Source organism: Cervus elaphus, chromosome 4 (assembly GCF_910594005.1).
Source record: "Cervus elaphus chromosome 4, mCerEla1.1, whole genome shotgun sequence".
Lineage (NCBI taxonomy): Eukaryota > Metazoa > Chordata > Mammalia > Artiodactyla > Cervidae > Cervus > Cervus elaphus.
Genome location: NC_057818.1, coordinates 12076004 through 12095864, shown reverse-complemented (window position 1 = coordinate 12095864; position 19861 = coordinate 12076004). Strand labels below are relative to the sequence as shown.

General features: G+C 45.9%; 2 protein-coding genes across 3 annotated transcripts in view; both read left to right on the top strand.

Moving 5' to 3' along the window:
* The first annotated feature begins 21 nt into the window (after positions 1-21).
* On the top strand, positions 22-11522 carry HSDL1 (hydroxysteroid dehydrogenase like 1). Of its 2 annotated transcripts, XM_043898171.1 has the most exons (6): positions 22-148; positions 3955-4009; positions 6871-7096; positions 7771-8216; positions 8428-8655; positions 9324-11522. In XM_043898171.1, exons 3-6 carry the CDS (start codon positions 6877-6879, stop codon positions 9420-9422), a joined length of 993 nt encoding a protein of 330 aa, XP_043754106.1. In that variant the 5' UTR covers positions 22-148; positions 3955-4009; positions 6871-6876; the 3' UTR covers positions 9423-11522. The 2 variants fall into 2 exon arrangements, with proteins under 2 accessions (XP_043754106.1, XP_043754107.1); XM_043898172.1 differs by lacking the exon at positions 3955-4009 and having other exon boundaries at positions 26-148.
* Positions 11523-13757: 2235 nt separating this feature from the next.
* MBTPS1 (membrane bound transcription factor peptidase, site 1) overlaps positions 13758-19861 on the top strand; it is a 44592-nt gene continuing 38488 nt past the window's right edge. Inside the window, exon 1 of the mRNA XM_043898169.1 lies at positions 13758-13900. The gene's annotated coding sequence lies outside the window, so the exon portion shown is untranslated. The remainder of the gene's footprint in view (positions 13901-19861) is intronic.

Below are 19861 nucleotides of genomic sequence, written 5' to 3'. Positions count from 1 at the left end.
CGGGGGCGGGTCCAGCAACGGCCACGCCCCCAGCGCGTGCGCGGGTCACGTGGGGGCGCGGCCCGGGGAGCTGCTGCGGCGGCGGTGACGGGGGCGGCGGCCGCGCGTCTTTGGCGGGACCAGCTTCGAGGCCGCGCCGTCTCTGCAGGTACCCCGTCCCCCGCGCGCACCCCCGGGTCCCAGAGCCTCCTAGGCTTTCTTGGCGCCTGGCGGGGCTTCGGCCCGGTTGCTCGTTCTGCGTCCCACCACGCCCCCCGGGACCAGTGCCCTCCTCGCCGAGACCCTCGGTACCCCCGGACCCTGTCTTCCCTCCCTTCCCTGGGACCCCCCGCCCCCAGCACCCCTCCTTCCTGGCCTGTCCACCCTGAGCGCCTCTTCCCCAACTCCATCCGGGCGTTGCACCCCCAAGAGGAGCCCGTCTTCTGGGCCCGCCCCTCCCCCGGGACCCGGCTGACCTGGTGCCCCACCCACCCCGAGCGCGGGCCCATCTCTTTCCCGGACCTGACCCGGGTGCTCCCCACGAGGCTCTGAAAGGCACCGGTTTGTGCTTCTTTATTCTCGTTTCCAAAGGGACTCGGTCTGAGTGGGGTTTGTTGTCTTCGTCTTTGTTCTGAATGAGAAGTAATTCAGAATAAGGGCGCTCTTGGAGAAAGGGCCCCACCAGCTCTCCAGCGGATGTGGTTTGTTGGGCCCTGCCGGGTGCTGGAGGGGAGGGTTTCTGGGGACCAGGGAGGCTGTCGCTGTTCCGAAGGAACGTGCAGCCCGGCGAAGCCCAACCCAGCGGCCCGCTTGGTGATGTCAGCAGGATGCCCGCCTGGGGGTCTCAGAGCGGGGGTTACCAGGCAGGCCTCTGGACTTTAACAGACCTTGATCTGAATTCCCACCGCCCACTTCTTAGCTGCAGAGTCCTGGCTGTGCCACTTTACCTCGGTAAGCCTCAGTTTCCATGTCTGTAAACTGGGCATGATTACAACTCTGCCTGGAAGGGTTGATGAGAGAAGTGCCATGATAGGAAGAAAGCACTTAGTGGAGTCTTTTGCAGAAAGCCAGATTTTAACCCTGAGCGCTGCAAATAGACAATAGCTAACATTATTGAACATTAAATTATAGTGGTTAATAGCCAAGATTTATTGAGGGCTGATATTCCCAGACTCTGAGTGCTTCATAGTATCTGATTTAATTTTCATTATAATCTTAGGCAGGAAATATTAGCCCCATATTTGCAAGTAATATAAGGAAAGCTCTGTGAAGTAATTAAGTAACTTCACCCAAGACACACAGCTCTTACATGGGGAGCCTGGGTTCAAACCCAGGATGTCTGTTTTCGGAGTCCGTGGTTGTGATCACTACAGTAATATTCCACAGACATAGATAGAGCTCAACAAATTGTTTTTTTTAAGCAGATTTTTTTAAAAAATAAAAGTCACATAACAAAATTCACCATTTTAGCCACTTAAGCATGTGTTGTTCATAGTAGCATGTTAACTGTCCACAACCATCACTACTGTTTAATTCCAGAACATTCCCATCACTCCCCAAAGAAATCACACCCCATTGGCAGTCACCCCCTATTTCCCACTCCTCCTGCCTTGTGGCAGCCCTCGTCTCCTTTCTGTCTCTGGATTTGCCTTTTCTGGACATTTCCCATACATGGAGTCATATGACGAGTGGCCTTTTGTGTCTGGCTTCTTTGGCTTAGCATACTGTTCTCGAGATTTGTCCATATCATAACATGTATCCATACTTTGTTCTTTTCATTGCTGAATTAATATTCATCATGTGGAGAGACCACATTTTGTTTGCCCATTCATCTGTTGTTGGACATTTGGGTTATTTCTACTTTTTAGCTAGTGATTAATGAGCACAGCCATACTGGTTTTTGTGTGAGCCTAAGTCTTCAGTTATCTTGGGTCTATACCCAGGAGTGGATGCTGTTATAGTTTTAATTCCCACTGCAGAAGTGGAGACCTGAAACTGAGGGGTATTGGATCTTGGACAAGAACTCCCATGTTTTGACTCTCTCCATGTAGTTTACGTTAGCGGTATACTGGAACTTGGCACAGGGGGGTAAGGAAACTCCAAAAAGTCATGATACACCAATAACAGCTTCAAAGTGCTGATGCAAAGTTGGAGAAGCTTCTCAAGTTATTTCTACCGGAGTGAAATTTGAGCTTTGAACACAAGGCATTATTTGCTTCTATTTGTTAAATAAATACTGTATACCTAGCACCATGCTAGGGTCTGGGGAGGAACAGTAGAGATGGATGCGACCCCAGCCTCACACCATCACAAGGCCACAGGTGGATTAAAGACTTGAATCTGAAAAGCAGAATTGTAAAAAAAGAAAAGAAAAGAAAAAATTTGGAAAATAATACAGAAAAATATCTTTCTGACCTGGGGTTAAGATGGGATTTCTGAAATGAGACGTAACAAGCATAACCCATGCAGAAAGAAGATTGATAAATTGGACTATGTTGATGTTGATACTAAGACATTCATTTCATCAAAAGCACTTGTATAAAGAGACAAAGCATACAGAGGACTAGTATCTAGAATGTAGAGAGAATACTTAGAACTCTGAAAGAAAAAAAAGACAACACAATAGAAAGAAGGTCACAAGGGGACTTCCCTGGTGGTGCAGTGGTTAAGACTCTGCATGTCCAGTGCAGGGGGCTTGGGTTTGATCCAGCATGCTGTGTGGTTCAGCCAAAATAAATAAATACAATTTTTAAAAATTAAATTTTTTAAAAAGTTGACTTGAAAAGAAGTAAGAACAAAAGCTAGAAACAGGCATTTCATAGATGAGAAAACAGAAACAGCACATAAACGTCAGGAGGGAGTGCCAGCCTTATTAACAGTCAGGAAATGCCAGTGCAGACGATGGTGAGATCCCATTTCACAGCCAGCCTTTGGCGGGAGGCGAACTGTTGGATGTTGCCAGCCATTGAGAGGAGGCAGCGTGAGCTCACACTCTGCTGCTGGTGGGCGTGTAAAGTGGCTCAGCCGCTTTGGCAGAATCTGGTTGAACACATGGACGCCCTGTGGCCCAGCAGTTCGACTCTTAGGCCTGTCCCTTTGAGAAACTCTTGTGCATGCACGAGAACGTTGACAGCAGCGCTGTTCGTAGTTGTAAAGTCAAAACCAACAGGAACAACCCATCAGCAGTAGACTGGACATACGGATTGTGTCTGTGCCGTGAGACGGTGCAGCAGTGAGCGTTTATGGCCTGCCGCTGCGGAGGTGTGCCTGGGTCTGGGAAACAGCCCTGAGTGAGAGGAACAAGTCCCTGAAGGGTACGTGGGCCCTATTCCTTATGTAAGGGGCAAAACGGAGTACTGTTATTTCAGAATCTCTGGTAGGGTGGTATACAACTATTTACGAAAGAAAGAAGAGAGCAAGGGAATGATTACATCAGAACTTAGGAGAGTGATTACTCCAAGTGTGGTGGAAGGGGATGTGACCAGGGAGGAGGCATTGGGCCTTCTAAGACTCTGATTTGATTTGTGGAGTCCTGGGGCCCCATGAGTGTTTTTTTATTCTTTGAGCTGTGCATAATAGACAGCTTTGGTGTACATTTTTCCAATTTTCTTAAATTGTTGTTTAGTTGCTCAGTTGTGTGCGACTCTGCAACCCCATGAACTGCAGCACGCCAGGCTTCCCTGTCCTTCACCATCTCCTGGAGTTTGCTCAATCTCATGCCCATTGAGTCGGTGATGCCATCCAACCATCTCATCCTCTGTCGTCCCCTTCTCCTCCTGCCCTCAGTCTTTCCCAGCGTCAGGGTCTTTTCCAGTGAGTTGGCTCTTTGCCTCAGGTGGCCAAAGTATTGTTTGGATTCATGGCACATGCATTTTTACACTTTTAACTTTTAAAAACCTTTGGTCTGAGTTTTATGTAAAGTTTTCCCAGCTGAGCTGTGAGGGAAAGGCGTTTGCTGTTTGTTTTTGCTTGCAGCTTGTCCTGAAAAGAAGACAGAGCAGCTTCTGGAGGCCCAGAGCTGGCAGAGGAGGTAAGAGGAGACTGTAGGCGGAGAATGACTGGGGAGAATGACTTGGGCAGACAGAACGACTGAGGACTCTGTCATAGTCAGGCATCTTTTCTGAAGTTTTTCCATCTCACATTCTTGAGAAAAATGGTGTTCAAGGAGGGGTTGAAGTTCCCTTTACACAGCTTCTCCTTGAGGTGAGGTCATTCCCCAAGGCACATGTGACCTCCTTTTAGCTGGAACCTTATTACAGACACGCCTGCCATGCATTTTTCCCCACAAGTATTTCTTTGGCTCCAATCTATTAGACCTTGATATGTGGCATCCAGTGTTTTACTGAAAACATTGTGTAACATCTTAGACGTATACCCACCTATTATTTTGAAGACGAGATTTAATGTTCCAAGAATCTAGTTGTTGTTGTTGTTTTGCTTATGGTTGTGTTATTACATTTTGTTCAAAAAGTACTGGTGCATGCAAGTATCACGTTTTGCATTTACTTTCCTCATGGCCTACTCTTTGAGTAAGTGTGACAGATGGCACGTGTCCACTATAAAAGCGTTATTTCGGGAACTCCCAGCTTAGGATGGTTGGACTCGGATTTTCAGTTTTTATGTTCTTCTTCGTAAGGAGCTAGTGTTTTTGGTCACTTCTCTGGGAATCTTGAATCAGCTCTGTCTCAGGAAGCAGCCAGTGTGACTGGGAGGGGCCTTTCCACCAGCACCTGCCCCCCAGGATGTGGCTCTGTTCTGCCACGGTGTGGGGGGGACCCGTCACTGCCTCATCACGAGCATCTGGAAGCGTTGAGAGGCATAGCATACAGAGGGGATGCCTTTGAGGTGGAGGACTGTGACCCCAAGGGCTTCCCTGGTGGCTCAGTGGTAAAGAATCTGCCTGCCAGTGTGGTAGCAGTGGGTTCGATCCCTGGGTCGGGAAGATTCCCTGGAAGAGAGAATGACAACCCACTCCAGTATTCTTGCCTGGGAAACCGCATGGACAGAGGAGCCTGGTGGGCTGCAGTCCATAGGGTCACAAAGTGTCGGACACGACTGAGCACAGCACAGGACGGGATTGTAAAGTTTAATGTTTGAGGGGTCATATGCGCATTGTGGGGCATTTAGGAATCCTACTGCCTGCTTCTTCAGTTTTCTATCATATTTCTTTCGTATGTTTTGTTGGTTTGTAATCTGGCCTACACACTCATATGCATACTCAACACACACACACTCACACACACACACACACACACACACACACACACATATTTACATTCAGTAGTTTTTTGTTATTTTATGCGCCTGTTACCAGTGTGGTGTCATTTCTTACAGCGTGTCCCATTCCAGAGGTTAATTTGTTTTCTTTACTCTGCAGACCTTGGTTGAGCTCAAATTGCATTGCGGTGGAGTGGGAGGGAATTATTCTTCCTTAAGCTTATGCCAATTTTTGCTGGTACTGTCAGGGATTTTTTTCTTAGTTTCAGAAAAAAACTTAGTTTTCTTCTATACAGATTTCTATGAAAGGGGCCACTTCCAGAAAGTTTACGTAAATTTTGTTTTTGGCTTAAATCTATTTTACATAATATTAATAAATGCTATATACCCTTGTGCTTGTGCACGTCTGAGCTCCCTGTAGTTTAATTGTGGTCGGTTCTGATCTTTTTGATACCTGACCCTCACTGAGAGCACGTGGTTGGCTCAGGCCTTGGTGACTCCCCTGGTCTAGTCTGGAAGGAAGTTTATCAGCCTTGGTCATGCCCAGCCTTTCTATGCCTCTCTGATTGCAGGTGCACACACCAGTTCATATGGAATTTTAAGTTGTTTTGTTAGCTGTCAGTCTCTCCTCCTAGGCAGTCGTTTGCTTCCTCTTTGGAACCTTAGTGTCCATCCCAGTGCGTGGCACGTAAAGATGCTTGCTGGGTGGATGCTTATAAGAGCCATATTGGGCTTTTGTTTCCCCAAACACAAGGGGCCAGGCGGGGAGGACGATGTGCCAGTGATGCCAGCCAGATGAAGTGTGCTTAGCCTCTGTCATTTCTGAAAACCATGTCTTCAGGTTCGGGGAGTATCTCTTTTTAAACTGTACATTTATGAATATTATTTATACATAATGCCGTTTATGTTAGAGTATTAGAGCATAGTTTGTCTCAGAGTGAGCTGTAAGGTCTTTGAGGCTGAAGTGTTAGTCGCTCAGTCCTGTCTGACTCTTTGAGACCCTGTAGACTGTAGCCCACCAGGCTCCTCTATCCATAGGATTTTCCAGGCAAGCACACTGGAGTGCGTAGCCATTTTTCTGTCCAGGGGATCTTTCTGACCCAAGGATTGAACCCTGGTCTCCTGCATTGCAGGCAGTTTCTATACTGTCTGAGTGATCAGGAAGCCACCTTTGAGGCCAAGGCTATGTCTTAATAGTGCCTCTATTTTTCATACTTTGTCTCTACAGGGATAGTAGGTCCTCCGTCCTTGCCAGTTTTGCATAAATAAATTCAATAAAAGAAATAAACATTACTCTCAGCTCTTACGTGAATTAAAAAGTCTGTGCCTGTCACTAAGCTGAGCTGGGAACTCCTTAGGGCACAGAGCATATTGTGTTTATTGTCATATCCATAACATTTAGCTCAGTGCCTGGATTTTAGTAGGAATTTGGCAACTCCTGATAATCATGTTGACTAATCTTCTTGGACGGAAAGAACTTTGTAAGCTGCAGATGTCAAGTAATGATATCATAAATTGACTGGATCCACAGGCTACGTGCATTTGAACAGTTACTGTTATTTGAATGCAAAATTGTTAAGCCCTGATGTCTCAAACGTCCTTCTTCACCCGAACTGTGTGTGTTCCTTTCAGTTACTAAGCAAAGACCACCTCTCTCGCTTCCCGCCCCTGCAGGCTGCCATGGCTGCCGTCGACAGCTTCTACCTCTTGTACAGGGAAATCGCGAGGTCTTGCAACTGCTACATGGAAGCCCTCGCCTTGGTTGGAGCCTGGTACACGGCCAGAAAAAGCATCACCGTCGTCTGTGACTTCTACAGCCTCATCAGGCTGCATTTCATCCCGCGCCTGGTGAGCAGAGCGGACCTGATCAAGCAGTATGGAAGATGGGCGGTCGTGAGTGGTAAGAGATGAGATTTTAGTTCTTGCCTGATTTAAAAACGAAGTCATCTTTCCCGTTTGATCTGTGTTATAAGTTGGATGCTTCATTCAGGGACTTACTGAATTTAATCATGTTTTCATGGGATAAAGAAATAAAACTTCCTCTGTTATGATTATGTGCACATTTCTCACCACTCATCTTGGAAGGTGTTTCCCAGTGACTTTGTCCTTCTTCTTTCACCTCCTGTTCCCCATCCAGCCCCGCCTTCCTGCTGCTTGCTTTTCCTTCTTGCTCTCTGTTTCGAAAGTGTCCTTACAAACTGGTACCACTTTCAGAAATGCTTCCCTTCTTTTAAATTTCATTTTCATTTACCATTGTTTCCTAGGAAAGTACCTTCTGACACTCACTGAGACCAGATGAGGCTTTGAGAGCAGTCTCCCACTGTGTCTCACAGTCACCTTGGCGAACGTAAAGCAGCGCTTCCTCTACCTGTCAGAGTGTCTGGGCGAGCATTTGATCAGCTCCTGTCATTTGTATTACGGATTCCACCTTGTGCTTGACTGATTACTCACAGAACTGAGTTTATTTCTAGTGTGAATCCTTCTCTGATTAAACCCAGACACGGGGTATTTAAGGTCCATTTTAAGGGTTGCACCGTGAAATGAGTTTGCTCCCTTTCCCGGCTTGTCCTGTAGGTGCCACGGATGGGATTGGAAGGGCCTATGCAGAGGAGCTGGCCAGCCGTGGGCTCAACATCGTCCTGATCAGCCGGAACCAAGAGAAGCTGCAGATGGTCGCTAAAGACATAGCTGACACCTACAAAGTGGAGACTGACGTTATAGTCGCGGACTTCAGCAGTGGCCGAGAGATTTATGACATGATCCGGGAAGCCTTGCAGGACAGAGACATTGGCATCCTGGTGAATAATGTGGGTGTGTTCTACCCCTATCCACAGTACTTCACACAGGTCTCTGAGGACACGCTCTGGGACATCGTCAACGTGAACATTGCCGCGGCCAGCCTCATGGTCCACATCGTGTTGCCAGGGATGGTGGAGAGGAAGAAGGGCGCCATCGTCACCATCTCCTCCGGCTCCTGCTGCAAACCCACCCCCCAGCTGGCGGCATTCTCAGCATCTAAGGTAACCTGTTCCCAGGTGGAAAGTGAAGTCATCATGTAGGAAAACGTTTATCACAATGGTTTGGTCTAGTTTGTTGAGTTCTGTGTCAGCAGCTGATGTTTGCTTATGCTGTATTTTTTTCCCAAAATGACCATAGGTCTTTTTTTCTCTTCTTGATTTCTTTCGAGTTCCCAACAAAATCAGTCTTTTCCCCTCCTGTTTTATTTAACAGGCGTATTTAGACCACTTCAGCAGAGCATTGCAGTATGAATATGCTTCCAAGGGAATCTTTGTACAGAGTTTAATCCCATTCTACGTGGCTACCAATGTGGCCGCCCCTGGCAGCTTTCTGCACAAGTGCCCATGGTTGGTGCCTTCCCCAAAAGTGTACGCACATCATGCTGTTTCTACCCTCGGGATTTCAAAAAGGACCACAGGATACTGGTCCCATTCCATCCAGGTAACCAGCCGTGTGTGCTCAGCCCTCGTAATTAAGGTTAAGGCATCCTAAACCTTTCCAAACGATAGATACATGGGAATCTGATTGAAGCCTGATGCTGGAAGATGAGGATCGTAAATTCTGATTCTCAAATCTTAGTGGTTCCAGTTCAGTCACTGAATTCTCTTCTGCGGATTTATTATGTTAAGAACATTCGCAAGTTCCAGCTGCATGACATCTAGAAGAGGAAATCCGCTGTTTTAATGTCAGTAGAGTAAGCTCCACCCTGCCCCTCAAACCCCAGTTCTCTCTCACTGTACTGACCGTGGATGCATTTTGCTCTTTGACCTGCCTTTTATTTCTGGGATGACTTGGAATTCTTACCTACATGACCTGCTATTTATATCACACTGAGTAAAGATGGAATTGTATCACTGCATGTAGGTCTGTCCTGCCTGCTTAGAGGAAGGGATGAGTGGGTGGTGATCCCATTTCTGCTCCCCAGAGAGTCTAGCATAGGGTCTTGTGCAGAAGTGGGTACTCAGTGCAGTATCACCTAAGGTTTCTTTCCTCTTTTGTATTTAAGGTGATTGGTGATGTTTGTTGGCTTAAATCATTGCTGATCTGTACAATTTGTTGTCGATGGCTTTGGATTCTAACCTTGTAATCCTTTTCTCTTTCATCTTTAGTTTCTTTTCGCACAGTATATGCCTGAATGGCTCTGGGTGTGGGGAGCAAATATTCTCAACCGTTCTTTGCGTAAGGAGGCCTTATCCTGCAAAGCTTGAAGCCGGATGACGGCTGGGAAGTTTGGCCGACTTGTGGGAGCCTGCAGTATTCTACATTTGGAGGAACACATGGAATTTATCTTCTGCACTTTTTTCGATTATTTAGCATACTCTTGACTTATCCTTTGCAAAACAAACATAAACCTTTTAAGAGTGCTGTGGGAAAACCCTAAGGGCCGCGCAGAGGGCACAGAGTAAATATCGACTGTGGCATGAGAACTGATGGAGGAAACCTAAAATTTGATGTGTTTTTTTTTTTTTTAAACTTTTCAGAAGTTGTGTGATTTATGTTGTTCTAGGAGCTACAGTAATATGATACTGAAATACGATATGAGCTCTTACAGTCTCACATGTTTCTTAAGGGAAATTATCTATGTCAGTAGATGAATTATAGTATTGGTTTTCAGTGTTCATCAGGAAAGACTATTGAAAAGTGTTATTTTCTAGGTAAGATTGCTGGTATAATTCGTGGAAGCCTGTATTACATTGTGTAGCTTTAGTCGTTTGGCTCTCTGTGTGTGAAATGCCGCTCTTCAACTGATAATTAGAGAACCATGTGTGTGCATATGTTGTGTACATCCAGGCAACTTTATTTATTGGTAGGTTACTTTAAAAAAGATTTCTCGTCAAGATGTCTTAATGTGGCATCCAAAGGGGTATTAAAATTCTACATTATTCTTTTTCATACTAAACAAGGCCACCTAATTTTGTGCTATAGGTTTGCCATATATAATATCACCTAACAATGTTGCCTAACAACATTGTTGTGTGTTTTTTTTTTTTTAATCTACTAAGGAATTAATTCATTCCTAGCTTTGGACATGTGATGACTGACCCTCAGTCATCTCTTGACTTATAGTTACTGTGGATAAGTAGTGATTTCTCAGCCTATGACCCATTTTATAACTGAAGTGTAGCCCTCTAGAACTTCTCATACCTGGCTGTGAAACACTTTTCTGTGTAATATTATTCCATCCCGGTAGCATTAATGATATAAATATCAAGTATTTATAGAATAATAGTTAAAATATGGACAAATTACGTGTGTGAAAAGACATACTGTATGTTGAAATCAGTTAGAAGCTCATTCTTGGTTCATGTAACAAATTTGTATGTTACAGTGAACACTTTCATTGGTGTGAAGATAATTAATGCCCAATAACCACCACTATATGGGTTTGCACTGAAGTCTACTGTGTAGTCTTTTTGGTTCAGGTCTTATGAAGCCAAACATTTTTGAGAACCATGTACCTAGTGCTTTGACAATTGTAAATCATGAGACGAATATGTCAGTCTGTGCACATTTGAAATCCAGGGTTTAATATTGCAGTGCTGATGCAGAAACCAGTTCATTGAAATCAGGACTTTCATGGAATCGCTTACTCCTGAGCTGATATCCATTACGAGGAGGCCTGAGCATGCTTTTTATTTTATGCCCACAGTTTTGCCAGTGACATTGCCTTAGTATTTCCAGATCTGACTTGGACTTAGGATCAGAGGTTAAATTCAGAAGCTCTTCCATTTACAGATCAGGCCTTCATTACACAAGAGGAAGAACTGCAGGTGTGAAAAGTCACATACCAGTGATACTACATGGAAGTGATGATTTTGATGGCGTTAGCTGGAAGCCTTTGTCATATTTGGCATTTCCCCACCTGACAGTTAATTGATGGTCAATAAGACTAGAGAAAACTTGACTTCATGCCACATTGACTTGAACTTTGATGTATAACAAGTAGCAACGTGATGTAAAAATACCATATTTATATTTAAGGTGTTATGTGGTACAGCAGTGTCTAATATTTATAGATTAGATGTTGGATCATTGTTACATGATGAGACTAAGTAAACCATGTCAGTGATGTTTTAAAATTTTCTTCTTGGCAGGACATATGTAAATATGCTGATCAGTGCAAAGTTAACAAAAGATGAAAACCAAGAATCTTTCTTAGGTTTCATCTTTCCCAGCGCTCATTTGAGAGTCATAATTGGACCACTGTAGCTGGGGTTTCTTATTAAGGATGTGGGAAATAAACCTTTGAAATAACCTGTGACCTGAAAATTTAACAATAAAAGCAGTTGCTTCTGCTTCCTTTAGAAGAGATGTTGGTCCGTATGTTTGGAAAGAGAGAAACATTTTCCTCCCCCCCCATAGAAACAAATATTTAAAAATTACAAAAAATTAATCTCTGAACACCTGTGACAGTAATTCATTAAAAGCTGGTAATTCAGTCAGAAAATTGTGCATAGTCATATGTCTCATAAGTCTTGAAACTACAGAGTTGATTTTTTGCTCTCGTTCTCCTGATAGGTTGAATAAAATAAAGGCCGATTTTTGTTCCTTGACGTGGGTGATAGGGAGATCACTGGTGGTTTTGCCATGATCCATTTTTCGTTGAGCGGTGGGGATGAAAAGTAGCAAGTTCAAGGAGTGGGACGAAAAAGGGAGACTATGAGTAGAGACGGCTCTTCTGAGGAGTCTTTTTTGCTTTGTTTTGCTTTCACCTCAATTACTTAAAATCTTGGCACATTTGGGTTAAACAGCATCTCGAGTCTTGCCACTGTGTGCACTCCCAAATCAGTCTTTCTGTGTCTCTGTCTCTGGACTGTTACTCTTTAAAATAGCATTCAGGTTTAATAAAGATTTACCTTCCCATGGGATTACAAATGCTTTATTATACACATGAAGTGTTAGTTTAGGGAGTTACCAGAACCTGGAGTGGTGGAAAACCGGTAGACCAGGATTCTGGGGCACTCAGCCTACCTTGGTAAATTTCCAGGCCACCTCCTGTCATGCTCCAGGCCCCCTGCAGTTTCTAGGGCTCTCAGGAGCTGCAAAGTTCCCTTCCCCTTCAGTATCACATGAGGAGGATGTTTGCGATTCACTAACCTACCTCTGTTCCTAACAGTGGGGCTTTGTATTCAGTGGCATAGGGACCTAAAGGGCTGTTAAAAGAACCCTGATTAGAATATCACAGTTAATTTTAAGATCAAGTCCCTTATGTGGCGGTGGCGGGGAGTGCTCTGGATTTACAAATGAAAGAGTCAAGAGTTCTCTGAAAGTTCCTAACACTGATGTGATCTCAGGAGGTGGGGAAGAACTTGATCAGGTTGGGGTTGGTCTAGTACAACCACATTCATTGAATGTGTTCTGTGTCAAAGTCTGTATGTGTATGCTTCATTTAACCTTCATCTTCGGGAGGTATTCATATCTCCTTTGGGTGAGAAAGGTGAGTTACAGAGAGCTGAGGTACAACTTGCCTAAGATTACAAAAAGCTAGTAGGTGAGTCTGTTTCTCTCCACTATATTATATCAGTTTGGTTAAATATTGTTAAAAGGAATATGCAGTGCTGTGGTTTCTAATATTGGAGCATTATCCAGGTGCTGTGGAAAGGTCAAACAAGATACAAGCAGTTTTATCTCAGGACGTAGCACAATATTTGTCATCAAAATGACCTAAAACAGGCTTTCAGTCCCCCTTGCGTGCCAGCTCAGTCGTCTCCGACTGTTTTGCGACTCCATGAACTATAGCCTTCAAGGCTCAGCTGTCCATGGAATTTTCCTGGCAAGGTTGTCATTTCCTTTTCCAGGGGATCTTCCCGACCCAGGGATCGAGCCTTCGTCTCCTGCATTGGCAGGCAGATTCTTTACCACTGCCGCCACCTGGAAAGCCCTTCCATCCCCTAGTTGTGCCCAATGTCTACTGTCGATCAGCTCAACATTTAGACATTAAGTGGGTGATTTTAGTATCTCAATCACCCAGACAACTGGGGGGGGGGCACACTTTTAGAGAGTTTAATACGGGTCTCCGCTTGGCGTCCGTGGTCCAGGCGACGCTGGGAGGGGTTAAGAGTAGAGCAGACCGGCCTAGAGGCCGGGGTCTCGCCTGTCAGGGTGGAAGTCAGGCGAGGACTCGCACCCTCAGGCCTTGAGTAAGCACTTGACTCGCCCGCATCCGAGCTGCAGCGAGGGTTAAACGGGTGGAGGTTTGCAGAGGGAGCGCCGCCGCACCTGGCTCTACAGGCCCCAGGAAGAGAGCACTGGATGAACACGAACGTTCAGTGGCTGTTCCGCCACGGCTGTCCTCCGCAGGGCCGCGCCCGGCCGGGGGCCATACAGGTTCCCTGAGCTCCTGAGAATCTCCCATCCGCCCACTCCAATAGTCCTTTTCCCAGACTCCCGCCAGGTCCCAGCAACCTGACCCCGGCCCTGCCCCAGGGCCGCAAACGTCGCGAGACCTCCACCCTGCCTCCGTTGCCAGGGTACCCCCCGCCCCGGGACCTCGGCTTCCAGCGCGCGCACGCAGGGCACGCACGGTCGGCGGGGGCCGGCGTTCCTGGTCGTCGGTGTCCCCGCCCCAATCGCGCAGTCTCGCGAGAGTTGGGAGTAAACAGCGCCGAATGGAGACCCGAGGCGTGTTTGCAGCGGAGGCGCCGTTATCCCGGGCCCGGCGGACCCGAGCCTGAGGCGGCCGCAGGTACGTCAGGCAAGTCCGCTCTCCAGAGCCGCCGGCCCTCCCGACCTGCCGGGTTGCCCGCGCCCTCCGGCTTGCTCGCCGCGCTCGACGCCCCGAGGGCGGGGGTCTGTGCGGGCGGGGGCGGCGGCGGCGGCGGCGGCGGCGGGGCCTCCCTGTGCCCCTGGAGCCGCGCGGGCGCGAACCGGGTGGTGCGGGGCGCGGGAGCGTTGGAGACGTGCCGGTGCGCCACTTGCGAGCTCGCGGGAGCCGCGCCGTCCCGCCGCTCGCCCCGGCCGGGCTCCCAGCCGGTTTCCCCGCCTGGCCCTCTTTGCGCGTTGACACGCCTCGGTGGTCGCTCCACTTCCCCGCTTCCTTTATCTGAGGTGAACTTTGACGGAGTTACACCGTGTAACGGGGGTATCCCCCGTCCGGGCCCTCAGCCTGGGAACAGACCGCGGTTCTCGGTCTGCTTCCCAGAGGGGAGCCTGCTGTGGGATCTTAAGGGACCTCGGTTCCTGCCCCTTCCGTGTCTGGTGTTTTATAAATGCGGGGTAAGAAGCTCGTCGGTCATTTGGGTCGGGGAGGTTCTGGTTGACTCTCAGACCTGTAGGAGCTTCACGTGCTGCCTAAGACTGTTGTACACCATCTCCTTTACGTTCATTTAAGATGTTTACCCCTTGTCTGGGTTAGCGCCCTTGAGACTTTGGGCCTATTTGCCTATGCAGATTAAGTTAAATATTTACTTTAGATTCCGAAGGACACTTCCAAGTAAGAGAGAGTGGCCTAAGGTCTCGGAGTTGAACTGGAGAATTTCGTTTCCTTTGGCCCTTTAATCTTGACTGTGCTGGTAAGTAACGCTCTCGCTTCAAGGTTTCAGTTTGCCTAAGTATAAAAACGAAGGGTTTGGAGAACAGTGATTTTTTTTCTCCCCAACTTTTAATCTGCAGCACCCATTTTACATACACACACACACACACACACACACTTTTTTTTAACGTGAGCGCTTTATTAAGGTTAAAATTACTGTTTTTAAGTGTGCTTATTCAGCATTTGTTCTTTTTTTTTCCCCCCGTAAGTCTGCAGTTGTGCAATCATCATAATCCAGTTTTAGAACATTTCTTCCATGTCCAAAAGATCCCCCACTGTGCCCATTTGCAGTCACTGCCCATTTCTAACTCCAGCTCCAGGCGACCACTAATTTGCTGTCTCCTTGGATTTGTCTTTTTTGACTATTTCGTATATTCAGATGGGGTTATATGTGCCTGTTGTGTCTGGCTTCTTTTGCTTTGCAGACTGGTTTTAAACTTCATGTAATCTGTACCCTGTATCGGTGTGTCATTCCTTCTTTAAAAAAAAAAAAGTACAATTGCTTTACAATGTCATATCAGTTTCAGGTGCACAGCAGAAGTGATTCATTTATACATATGTATATTCTCTTTCAGATTCTTTTCCATTGTAGGTTATTACAAGATATTGAACATAGTTCTCTGTGCTGTACAGTGCTAAGTCGCTTCAGTCCCATCCGACTCTGTGTGACCCTGTGAACTGTAGCCTGCCAGGCTCCTCTGTCCACGGGCTTCTCCAGGCAAGGATACTAGAGTCGATTGCCATGCCCTCCTCCAGGGCATCTTCTTGACCCAGGGATCAAACCCATGTCCCTTCACAGCTCCTGCTTTGGGAGGCAGGTTCTTAACTAGTAGTGCCATCTGGGAAGGTCATGTTCTACAGTATGCCCTTGTTTATCTTTGCAGCCCCTTAGACTCTTTGCTTAGAATTCTCCAGGCAAGAATACTGGAGTGGGTTGTGATTCCCTTCTCCAAGGGATCTTCCTGACCCAGGGATTGAACCCTGGTCTCCTGCCCCATGTCTCCTGCATTGCAGGCAGATTCTTTACCATCTGAGCCATCAGGGAAGCCCCCATATATAGTGATGTGTATCTGATAATCCTAAACTCCTAGTTTACCCCTTCCCTCAATACTCCATTCCTTTTTACGGCACACTAACACTCCACTGTTTGCATGTAACACATTTTGTTTATCCATTCATGCAGGACACTTCTTGCAGATAATATTTTTTGTTGCCATGTATGAAGCAGATGGCTAGAGCCCTTTTTCTTAGAGGTGGGGAGGGGGACGACTGGGAACGCCGGGTGGGACCCTGGCCCATAAGCTAACTCCATTGTGCTTCCCAGGTAGCCTTATAATCAAGAGTTGGTTGTGTCTGTAAATAAAGCATTTCTAGTCTAGTGCTTGCAGCGCCGTAGAAGCTCCTCGGGCCGCATGAGATGTTGCAGGCTCCCTTCTGAAGAGACAGGAGGTTTTATCATCCCCTTTGCGTCCTCATGTTGTGTGCTTACCTTGTCTGTCAGTCTGGTGGGAGATGGTTCTTGCCCCGCCTGCTGTCTCTGTCATTTGTGTGGCAGCCACAGTAAGTGCCAGGGTAACTAGAGGCCACAGGCCCAATAGACTGCATGTAGCTCCTAGTGCAGTGCTTTAAGTGGAGTAGGGGGTGGTGTATTTGCATCTGCCCCTTTACATCCCGAGAGAGTTGAGATACTGCTTATATTTTATTGGAAGAACTTGGCAAGTCCAGCCCTTGATGACTTGAAATATTAAGAATGGGAGATGGACCTTGGTCTCTCAGTGTATGATCTGAGTCAGCTTGAAACTGATTTCCTCCTCCCTATGGCCTAATCAGTTTTGACCTGCTACAGAAATCTGTTCACTTGGTTTATTAATATTGAGGATGTCTTTTTGCCTAAGGTTGCTTAAGGAATGAGTTTAAAATGCGGAAAGTGTGAGCCTCCTTTGTGGCTGGCCGGGTCCTGCATGGTGGGAGGGTGAAGAGAGTGAGGAGACAGCAGCAGCCTCTGCGGAAGAGCAGACGATAGAAACAGTGTGGACCATGACTCTTGACTTTGGTGCTCTTGACTCGCTGGGCTCAATTTCCCCCTACAAAACCTACTGATGGGCGAATATGCCAGAATGAATGGTTCAATCAGGCTTAAGAATACACCTTTGTTTTAAGATAGTGTGGTCTGGCATCTCTCAAATGTTAGTCTGTTAAACAATGGTCATACAGTCAAGTGTGCAATTAGTTATGAAAGTGGTATTTTTACAGCCAAATTTTGATTGAACTGAATGGTACCCTTTTGTGGCCTAAACAGTTTTCTCTGGATCTGTTTCAGTAAAGGGTCATTAAAAAGCAAGGCGCATCTTCCTAATTAGACGACTATTGGGTGATAAAAGTCATTTCCCTGACTTATGTTCTTTAATTATTTGCAAAGAAACAAATTTGTATGTACTTTAGCTATACCCAGAATCATTATCCCAGTGACACTGTTTTATAATGCAAAATAGAAGATTCTGGGCTATGAGAAATGTTAACTGTTGCCTGCCCAAGTAATACATCTCCTCTACTTTGTCTCCCTCTTATACACGTCTCATTAAATTTTATTCCTGGCACTGTATTATTTGAGCTATTTGAGCTTTGTATTTTATATTTAGTATTTGATGTCAAATATTTTTTGATTGTACCTGTATTGAAGATATCCTTACTTATGGAAAATGCATGATGTTGTAAATACCTTCTTTTAGGGTGTACCTTTGTGTGGAAAAATAACCAGGCCTTCTACATAAACTGTAGAAATTAAATCCAGTCAACAGTTAGTAGATCCAGAGACAACCCTAACCAGGCCCTGTAAGTAAGTGATATTACAGATGACAAAGCTGTTTAGAATGAACTAGCTGAAAGCATAACCTTAAGTTAGAAGGTAGACAGATTTTTGAAAACAAATCCTAGGAAGTAGATTCCTTTTCTGGAGGAGAGCTTGGCAACCCACTCTAGTATTTTTGCCTGGAGAATCCCACGGACAGAGGAGCCTGGTGGGCTACAGCTCATGGGATCTCAGAGAGTCAGACATGACTGAAGTGTTTTAGTACGCACACATGCAGATTCAAGGGATCTGTATACAACTATATGTATAGTTGAAATTCCATTTTTAACATATTTTGACTGACTGTGCAAGTTTTATTGCACAAAGTTATCTTTTTTCACGTTCTTTTTCCCTGGTGCGTATAGTTACATATTTAAAAATGAAAATTTGGATCACATTAACTGTTATACTTAATATTTCATTAGCACTCCCCCATATTCTCTGGGAAATATGTTAGCTTCCTGTGGCTGCTGTAACAAATTTCTACACACTTGTTGGCTTAAAACAACACAGATTTGTTGTCTGGCAGTTCTGGAGGTCAGTAGTCTGAGATCAGTGTCACTGGGCCGAAGTCAAGGTGTCAGCTTCATTCCTTCTGGAAGTTCCAGGGAGCATGTATTTCCATCCCTTTTCCAGCATCCAGAGGTACCTGCAGTCTTTGGTGCCTGACCTCCTCCTGGTATCACTTAAGCCTCACGCTCCCATCATCACTCCCCTGCCTCCCTCTTATAAAGACTCTTGTCGTTACTCTGGACCCAGATGGACCATCCAGGATGCTTTCCCCATCAGGACATCCTTTTAGTTACACCTGCCGAGTCCTGTCAGCCGTATAAAGTAACATAAGTTCTGCGGACATCATTTGGGAACCATTATTCAGCCTTCCCAGGGAGCCTAATTTTAAATTGCTGTATTGCATTCCATAATGTACATAAATTATTTAGCTAGTTCCCTGTTGCATTTTAGGTGGTCTCTGATTTTTCCCCAGTTAAAAGCCTTGGACATAAATTGTGTGCTCTTAGATTCATACTTGTCTGGATTTCAGGAAAGCCGGGTAACCTTCCTCTTAAGAGTGTGGCCTCTGGAGCCAGACCACGCATGTTCCCAGCCCAGCTTCCCCACTCAGAGGCCAGGTGACTCTAGGCAGTGCGGAGCCAGCCTGGACCTCAGTTTTCTTGTTGAAAGTGGGGTGGGGACAGATTGTTGTAAGGATTAAGGGAGTTAATACATGCACATCATGTGGGATAGTGTCTGCTACATGCTGAGTGCTCAGGATGTGTTCATTGTTGTTATGACCAAATTTATCAGGCTAAAAGTTTTTTACATTCACGTACTGACAAGTTTCAACTCTCAGAGGTCTTAAGAGTTTTTTACATTCACTAGCAAACTAGGAAAGTATTCAGGTTGAATTCTTAAACTTGATTTCATTTTATCTGGCTGTCTCAGTTTTGTCTGTCAAAATGTTACTTAACTTTTATGATGTAAATTATGGAGACACTGGGGTTAATTCTAGCGGCTGTTTACTATCTCAATTCCTTAATTCCTCTGAATGAGAAATACTTTTAATTTCCCTGTAAGTAGCCCAGCACATCTTTTGGGATGTTCAGGTGTCATTCTGTGTGACAGTTGATGGTTGTAAATCTGTTTGACAAGGTCCATGGTCTGGTTGTGCACACATCGGGTCGGTGCAGACTGAGTCTACAAGAGGCTTAAAGTTGCCTCCACTCCTCCCCTACATTTTCAAATTCATACTCCCACCCTCTTGAGGGCAGTCCTAGCAACTGAGACTAGATATAGGACCTTTTTTTTTTTTTTTTTTTTGTATATTTTGGAAACCATTTCCACCATTTCAGAAAGGGAGGAAGAATAGTACAAGCCCTTTTTTCTCTGCATTTTTAAGTAAGTTGCAGATCTGATGCCCTTGATCCCCAGGCACTGTAGTGGGCATTTCCTGCAAGCAAGGACCTTCTTCCATAACCACGGCACAGCCTTCAGAGTCCAGCAGTTAGTCATGATACTCTACCGCTATCTAATCACAGGCTGGTCCCATGCAGGTTTTGCCAGTTGTTCGTTCCAGTAATGTCCTCACAGCAAAGGGATCCAGTTCAGAGTCTTGAATTGCCTTCAGTCTGGAGCCTGATCTCAGCCGTTCCTTGGTTTCATTACCTCAGTACTTAGGGTGGTTGTAGGCCAGTCGTTCTGAAAGATGTCCCTCAGTTTGGGTCCTGATGTTTGCTCATGACCTGATGGAAGTTGTGTGTCTTTGGCAG

Coding starts and splice junctions, on each gene's coding strand:
- HSDL1 (XM_043898171.1), top strand. CDS start 6,877: ATGGCTGCCGTCGACAGCTTCTACCTCTTGTACAGGGAAATCGCGAGG. Junction 8,217..8,427: donor CGGCATTCTCAGCATCTAAG/GTAACCTGTTCC, acceptor TTTATTTAACAG/GCGTATTTAGACCACTTCAG. Junction 8,656..9,323: donor ACTGGTCCCATTCCATCCAG/GTAACCAGCCGT, acceptor TTTCATCTTTAG/TTTCTTTTCGCACAGTATAT.